Source organism: Nipponia nippon, unplaced genomic scaffold (genome assembly GCF_047370975.1).
Source record: "Nipponia nippon isolate SJK-2023a ecotype South Korea unplaced genomic scaffold, ASM4737097v1 scaffold_16, whole genome shotgun sequence".
Classification (NCBI taxonomy): Eukaryota; Metazoa; Chordata; class Aves; order Pelecaniformes; family Threskiornithidae; genus Nipponia; species Nipponia nippon.
In genome coordinates this window covers 6,826,109-6,833,218 of record NW_028262332.1, presented here as the reverse complement: position 1 = coordinate 6,833,218, position 7,110 = coordinate 6,826,109, and the positions used below count along the sequence as shown (strand labels likewise).

The 7,110-nt window shown below is 49.7% G+C and overlaps 1 protein-coding gene across 3 annotated transcripts; it reads left to right on the top strand.

Annotated features, from left to right (window-relative positions):
* The first annotated feature begins 292 nt into the window (after nucleotides 1-292).
* CUNH9orf78 (chromosome unknown C9orf78 homolog) lies at nucleotides 293-6,900 on the top strand. Of its 3 annotated transcripts, none has more exons than XM_087752513.1 (9): nucleotides 293-426; nucleotides 1,958-2,017; nucleotides 2,668-2,719; nucleotides 2,934-3,004; nucleotides 3,198-3,275; nucleotides 3,705-3,902; nucleotides 4,377-4,513; nucleotides 5,276-5,374; nucleotides 5,920-6,900. In XM_087752513.1, the coding sequence occupies exons 1-9, from the start codon at nucleotides 344-346 to the stop codon at nucleotides 6,009-6,011; spliced, it is 870 nt and encodes a 289-aa protein (XP_087608639.1). In that variant the 5' UTR covers nucleotides 293-343; the 3' UTR covers nucleotides 6,012-6,900. The 3 variants fall into 3 exon arrangements, with proteins under 3 accessions (XP_087608639.1, XP_087608640.1, XP_087608641.1); XM_087752515.1 differs by lacking the exon at nucleotides 293-426 and adding an exon at nucleotides 544-840; XM_087752514.1 differs by lacking the exons at nucleotides 5,276-5,374; nucleotides 5,920-6,900 and adding an exon at nucleotides 4,878-5,256.
* Nucleotides 6,901-7,110: the final 210 nt, after the last annotated feature.

Genomic DNA, 7,110 nt, shown 5'->3' with positions numbered 1-7,110 from the left:
CCGCGCTGCTCAACACGGCGCCTTGGTAAATAAACCCGGGGGGGGGCCGCAGGGGTGGGGTGAGCGGCGGAGCAAGCCCGGGAGGGCACGGAGGGGCCTCGGCCCGAGCGGCGGAGCGAAGGCCGCGCTGCGGGAGGAGACGCCTCCTGCCGGGGCAAGGCGGCGAGCGGGGCCCGCGGCTGCTGCCCGGCCGCGGTGCTGGCGGATGGGCGGTGCCGCCCGGCTTCGTCGCGGGGTTGTGGCGTCATCGCCGCGCGACGCGCCCGGCGCGGAGTTGGGAGTGTGGCGGGGGGGGGGGGCGGCCGCAGTGTGGCGGCCGTGCCGGAGCGCAGCAGCCGCCGCCATGCCGGCCAAGAAGTCTTTCCGCCGGCGGAGGGGGGACTCCGAGGAGGAGGAGGAGGACGAGCAGGTCGCTGAGGAGGTCAGGTGGGTCGGGAGCCGCGGGGAGCCCGGCTGGGCCCACCGGCCCCGGGGCGTACGGGCGCGCCCGGCCCTGCCGCGGTCGGGGAACGGGACCCCGGGTTGTCCGGTTGTGTCACGCCGTCGTGTCACGTCGTCATATCATCGCGTACCGGCCTTGCGTCACGTCACGTCACGTCACGTCACATCGTGGCGTTGCGCCGCTATGTTATGGTTTCGCGCGTCACAGCGTTCGCGTCACACCTTTATGTCGTCACGCCACGCCGCCGCGGTGCTGCGTCACCTTGTCTCCCATTGTGACGTCCCCCCGTCATAACCTGCACCGTCGCGCCGCGGTCTCCGGCCGCAGTCGCCCTCAGGCCCGAGGCGCAGCCGCCCGAGCGGAGCGGAGCCCGCCGCCATGGGGGGGTCCCCACCCGGGTACGGGGCCGGCGGGGGCGGGAGGGGGCGGCTCGGCCCCGCGGCGGGGTCCGACCCTGCCGGGAGCTGCGGCCGCGCTGGGAGGCGGCTCTGCCCCGCGGAGACCTCGCCCGCCTCCTCCCTCCGGGACCGGGCCGGGAGGGGAGCACCGCTCGCCGGCCAAGCCGCCGGGGCGGCCCGCGGGGCCGGGCTGCGGAACGGCGGGAGCGGCCAGAGCAGCGCTCGGTGCCAGCGGACCCCCGGGGGCCCCCGCTTTCCGCCGGGCACCTGCCCTCTTGCTGGCGTCGCACGCGATTTCTGACATTTACCTCTCTTTTGCCTCTGTCTTTTGGAAATGGGCGCTCGCGGATGGTCCGGTTTGTTTTCAGAGCCCTGCACGCCAAGCAAGATCTTTCTTGTTATTATTTTATCTCTAAAAAAGTATTTTACGATGCATAGTTCACGGCAGATATTGAAAGACATGCATAATTAGGAAAAGTCCAAATATCTGAAGAGATTAAGAGCGCGTGTCAGTCTATATAGAGAGACTTGACATTTAAATTTACCGTAAACTTTCTTCTGAGTCACTCGCGCACTGATGTATCCTGACAACCTTTCAGCTCCGTTATGTTCACTTGAGAGCTGCTGCTAATTTTGCTGTAAATGGAGTGCTTCCTTAGCCCCCCTCTCCTGAGAAATGGCTGTATTATTTTATTAGCTAGTGTCGATTGTTGAAGGAGTAAAGGTGCCCCGCGTTAATTCATCTTACTTAGTCACCCTCTGTTTTACTGTGTGGAGAATATTATCTGGAGGTCTTAATGGACTAAAACCAGTGATCCTCGGCTCGTTCTTCCCATATTGGTTCGTAGTAAAGGCCTTCAGCGTTCGGGTGCTTCTTTCCTGAGCTGAGGGAAGACATGCTGAAGGGACATACCCAGCAGATGCCATGTGGGTTTTTTCTGATTGCTTAAATAAAGTAAAATAGAAAATAATCTGTAACCAGAAAAGCGGACACTGATATGCAGAAGTTTAAGGCAAAATCTGTCTAGAAGATTCACTGTTAACTGCAGAAAATCAAATTAATTTAATTTAATTAAAGCCAAAGCATCGAGTATTAAGTCAAATGTTTTTTCTTCAGGTTAAAAGTGGAGGAAGCCAAAGAAGTTCAGAGCCTCAGAAGGCGACCCAATGGGGTGAGGTAAGGGATGTAGCACCGAGGGTGTGAAGTTTTGCCCAACGGTGTGATGTAACGGTAAATTTCTCTCTTGTCGTGTGCCTCCTTTCAGCAGAAACCGTTACCTGCCGGGCAGTGCCGAAACCACGTCCTGGATAGAGGGGTTTCTGCATGAAAGCCTGAGGGTGGAAAAGAGGGGGAGTTTGGTAGAGGCGCACAGTGTCAGTTCACAGGGTGCAAAGTCCGTTCTGTATCCCAGCCGTGAAGAAAAAGATTAAGATTGGGATTTACCATGAAATGTATTTTCAACAAATTACTTTTGTGCTGCACGCATGGTTTAAATTGGACACTTTCACACCTCCTCCATGCTAATTCCCCTCTCCCCTCTCATCTAGCGCAGTTGATTAGCTGATGAGCCTGTTGAAATGTGCACCAGCAATGAACTGTGTTCCTATTTCGGTGACTCACTGTAAAATCTGCCTTAAGTTCTCATCTCCCCAAACCAGTAACAGTTCCTCTATCCACGTGGAGGGATTAGGAAGATTGACAGTTTAGCGATAATACAGTGTGCGAGACCATCTGCTAGATTTAGAGAAGGATAAAGAAGTGCAGTATTGTTGGTAATATATTTCCTTCCACTGAATTTTATTTACTTTCTTTATCTGCCTGACTAGCGCTGTAGCTCTGCTTGTGGGAGAGAAGTTGCAAGAAGAAGCAACGCTTGTGGTAAGTGCTAGACACTTTCATCGCCGCGGCGCTAAGATGGAATGATAGGAAAACAGCAGTGTGGTCCAGCCGCTCCCTGCGGGAGTCTGGCCTGGGGTAGGACTGGTGTCACAGCTCAATACTTACATGTTTTCTCTGATTTTATCCAGATTTTGAAGACAAGCATTAAACTAGAGGGAAGCTTCAGGGTTTCTCATTATTTCTTATTTTACAGGATGACCCATTTAAGATAAAATCTGGGGGAATGGTGGACATGAAGAAGCTGAAAGAAAGAGGCAAGGACAGGTGGGTGCATATGAGCTCTGGAGATCTCTCCCTGGACTGGTATTAAATGACAGCTAGTAATGAAGTAACCAGATGTTGGGGTGCTTTGAAGGGTTTAACATAATGCAGTTTGGCCAGTTACTGTTACCCTAACTTGTCAAATCAGTTTAAAAAAAAAAAATAAACAACTGTAAACATTGTGGTTTCCATTTAGGATTAATGAAGAGGAAGATCTAAACTTGGGAACTTCCTTCTCAGCTGAAACCAACAGGCGAGATGAAGATGCTGACATGTAAGTTGTGCTGCGATGTGTCTGGGATGTTGAATTCGGGGTTGGGTGTCCCCTCACAATTGATTTTTTTCTGTCTTGGATTCTGAGTAGTCCCAGAGCATCTTCCCAGTTCTCACTGAAACTTTCACTTGCCCTTTCACCCTCTGGATGCCAGACTTGAGAAGGCTTTTTCATGGACAAAGATGGGAGGTGCCAACCAGCTAGCTTGGCGTTAAATACCAGTGGGAGCCTTCCCTGCTGGTTGTGAAAGAGCTTGGAGGGTCTGATCATTTCTTGGACAATGTTGATGTTAGCTGAGTTGTTTCGGAGAGATTATTCGTTCCTCTCTCCTAGCTGTCGGGACAGCGATGCAGCTGCGCTCAGCAGTGCTGGGACAGAGTACAGAAAACAGAATTAAATACTGTGTGTCCCTCGTGTGCTGCTGTTTAGGATGAAGTACATTGAGACTGAGCTGAAGAAGAGAAAGGGAATTGTGGAGAACGAGGAGCAGAAGGTGAAGCTTAAGAATGCCGAGGACTCTCTGTACGAGCTGCCAGAGAACATCCGTGTCTCCTCTGCCAAGAAGACTGAGGAGATGCTGTCCAACCAGATGCTGAGCGGCATTCCTGAAGTGGACCTAGGAATTGAGTAAGTCCTTCATGGATTTGTTGATTATGGCCTGAATTGCCAGGATGAGGAGCTGTCGATTTGCAGAGCAGTGGTATGGCTGGATGATAACAGCCCCAGTTTGGCTCTGTGATGGGATTGAGCCTTGTTCTGGATTAGCGCTGTATCTAGCACAGCATGTTCTACGCAGTGAGAGGGCTCCAGTGCGGCTCCATTGTATGACTTCAGGGAAAAGGCCCTTAATTTTTGTGACTTGAATCTAGCAGCTTTCTGGAGGATCAGTTTATGCCCTGCACTGAAAGAGGATGCTCTGAAGATGCGAGCTTCCCTTTTGCCTTTGAAACAAAGCGTCTGTTTCTATAGCACTGCCTCTGCTCTCAAAAAAAACACATCAAATACCATAGCAGTGCTATTACTATCCCCAAAATCCATCCACTTAGCACTTCTGTGCCTACTACCCTTCTTAAATATGAATATTTTTTTTCTTTATTCCAGTGCAAAAATAAAAAACATCATCTCAACTGAAGAGGCCAAGGCCAAGCTGCTGGCAGAGCAGCAGAACAAAAAGAAAGACAGCGAAACTTCCTTCGTTCCCACCAACATGGCTGTTAACTATGTCCAGCACAACAGATGTAAGTCTCACGTAGCTCTCCTGACCCAGGTGTGACCCTCTCCTCTGCTGAAGAAAAGCAGTCAGTGGGGACAGAGCCTGATGCAGGAGAAATTAGTTCATGTATCAGCACAAGCAGCTGTCTGATTCCTTTTTCTGAGATGCTCATATAGACCCCATCTGGCTTCGTCTTTTTCTTCCATCCGTCAGCAAGCAGAGGGACATATTACTCATGGCTTGACTTTCTGCTCTTTAACTCCCAGCTGACATTGCCTCATAAATTTCAAGACTTTTTCTTTAAGTTGTGTCTTGAGCATGTGCTGGAAATGCATGCCTTGTCTGCGATTAGAAATGATGGTTTATAATTGAGAGAATCCATTTTGTAGGCTGCCAAAGCAGACAGGTGGTCAAGCAAACACAGACCTTACCAGACAGGAGATGGGAATTAATTTCCGGGAGAGCCTTTCATACCGCAGCCATCTGGAGGAAAGGCAGCCTTCTGCTGTGTCTAACCATGCTTACAGGGGTGATTCGGAGTCAGGTTTGTGTGTTCTGAAGGAAATTAAGAGTCTTTGGGCCACTTCTGATGAAATAGTGCTACTGAAATTTGCTGTCTCCCATCTTGCGTGTATTGATTATCCATAGAAACCAATTACAAGAATGCTTGTTCTGAGGTTCTGTTGTTTCTGCCGAAGATCAGTTGTAACAAATGCCATAGAAATATGTCCATCTGAATAGCATTGCTCCAGATAATACTCCTTTTCTGATGTTTTCCCTCTTTCAGTTTATCATGAGGAGCTAAATGCTCCAGTGCGAAGGAACAAAGAAGAGCCAAAGCCCCGTCCACTGAGAGTGGGGGATACGGAGAGGCCAGAACCTGAGCGTAAGTTCCTAATCTGCAATGTCATAAGGAGAGACACTGAAACTCTTCAGGGGTCCTGCAGAGACATCTTCTTACCTCCTCTTCTCCGGCTGCCCTGAGATGGTGGGGAAACAGAGCAATCTAAGTCCAGAGAGGCTTTTGCACTTGATGTACCCCTGCGAGGTCACACATGAAGCCCTCTGGGTGGAAGATGTCTTTAGAGATGTCCAAGAGCGGAGTAGCAAAGGTCACAACTGAAACATGTTGCCGAAGCTGGCTGACAAGGGTTTGATGAAAGCTGGAATCGCGAGGAGTGCAAGGTTGGGGAGCATTGACAGCTAAAGCAATAACCTTTCACACAGCAAGGGGCTGTATAAAGGAAATGGTGGACTTAAGGAAATGGCTCCTGTGAAAGGACAGGGAAATAATATTTCCTTGTCTTTCTTTTGAAGGGTCTCCTCCAAATTGCAAACATCCAGCCAATGAAAATGCAACAGATGATTAGCACTATGAGAAATTCAAGATGAAAGGACAGGAAATAATATTTCCTTCTCTTTCTTTTGAAGGGTCTCCTCCAAATCGCAAACGTCCACTCAATGAAAAGGCAACGGATGATTATCACTATGAGAAATTCAAGAAGATGAATAGGCGATACTGATGAACATGGACTGAAGATGTTGCAGTTGTTCTTATTTTCCGCTAATAAAGGATTTTGTGTCAATGACCTGAAATGGAGTTGGGGAGAGTCACTGCCTTCACATGCTGGTGTTACCTACAAAGCTTTTCTTGTGATTTTGTAGTGAATCAGTTTGCAGGTGACTGTGAACTCTTTGGTGGGCAAAATCTTCTATATAACTTACTTTCAGTTATAAAACTTGTTTTATAAGAACATGAGCTTTCATGGTTGGCATTTTTTAGTGAGAAAACAAACTTTCACCCTCTTAAAAAATACAAAAAAAGAGATCCTTTAAAAGCAGCAGTGCTGTTTGCCTTGTAAATATAAAGGGAAGGTTTAAAGCTGGTTTGTTTGAATGTAACTTTGTAAGAGACTTCTTGTTTGTTCCCGAGGGCCTTTGCTGTGCAGAGTGTGTAAGGCTGAGATGCTGCAGCGCTGTGATCAGTGCCAATGCTCCTCAGCCTGGCTTGCAAGTGCTCCGGGAGAAACCGCAGTCCTGGCTGTGCCTGCCGCTGCCTCGCTGGGTCTGTTGTCAGCGCAAGAAATGACAGCAGACATGCAGCACCGGGGATTTTATATCGTGTGCCGTGTTGTTTTGTATCTTTTTCGCGCTGTAGACTTATTTCTGTAGCAGTTCACTGCCTTTTATTTTAGCTGCGAAGAAGAAGAAAATTGGCTCCGGTTGTGATGTTGAATTGGAGGAAAATCTCATTTTCAGCTCTTAGGACAGGGTCGACGTGGCAGCTGGTGAAGAAGCCAGAGGCCCCGCAGCTGGCGTCAGCCACGTCTTCCCAGGAGATGTGACATACGGGAACTTGAAGCCAAGATTTAGAACTTGAATATAATAAAAGTGTTTTTAAGTGATTGTAAATGACATTTTTCCTTCTGGGATACATGCTGATGGTTTCCAGGTGCTGGTGTGGCCAGGGTGCCCCGTGGCTCTGCAGGGGGCCATGTCCCGTCACTCAGGAGTGGGAACTCCAGGGCGGGGTGGGGGATAGGCCCAGATTTTACTTTTTTTCAGAAAAGGGGAAAAGTCTCTGGGTCAGGTAAACGTGGTAGTTTGTCTCCGAGCCTCTGC

Coding starts and splice junctions, on each gene's coding strand:
- CUNH9orf78 (XM_087752513.1), top strand. CDS start 344: ATGCCGGCCAAGAAGTCTTTCCGCCGGCGGAGGGGGGACTCCGAGGAG. Junction 4,514..5,275: donor CTATGTCCAGCACAACAGAT/GTAAGTCTCACG, acceptor TCCCTCTTTCAG/TTTATCATGAGGAGCTAAAT. Junction 5,375..5,919: donor GGAGAGGCCAGAACCTGAGC/GTAAGTTCCTAA, acceptor TTTCTTTTGAAG/GGTCTCCTCCAAATCGCAAA.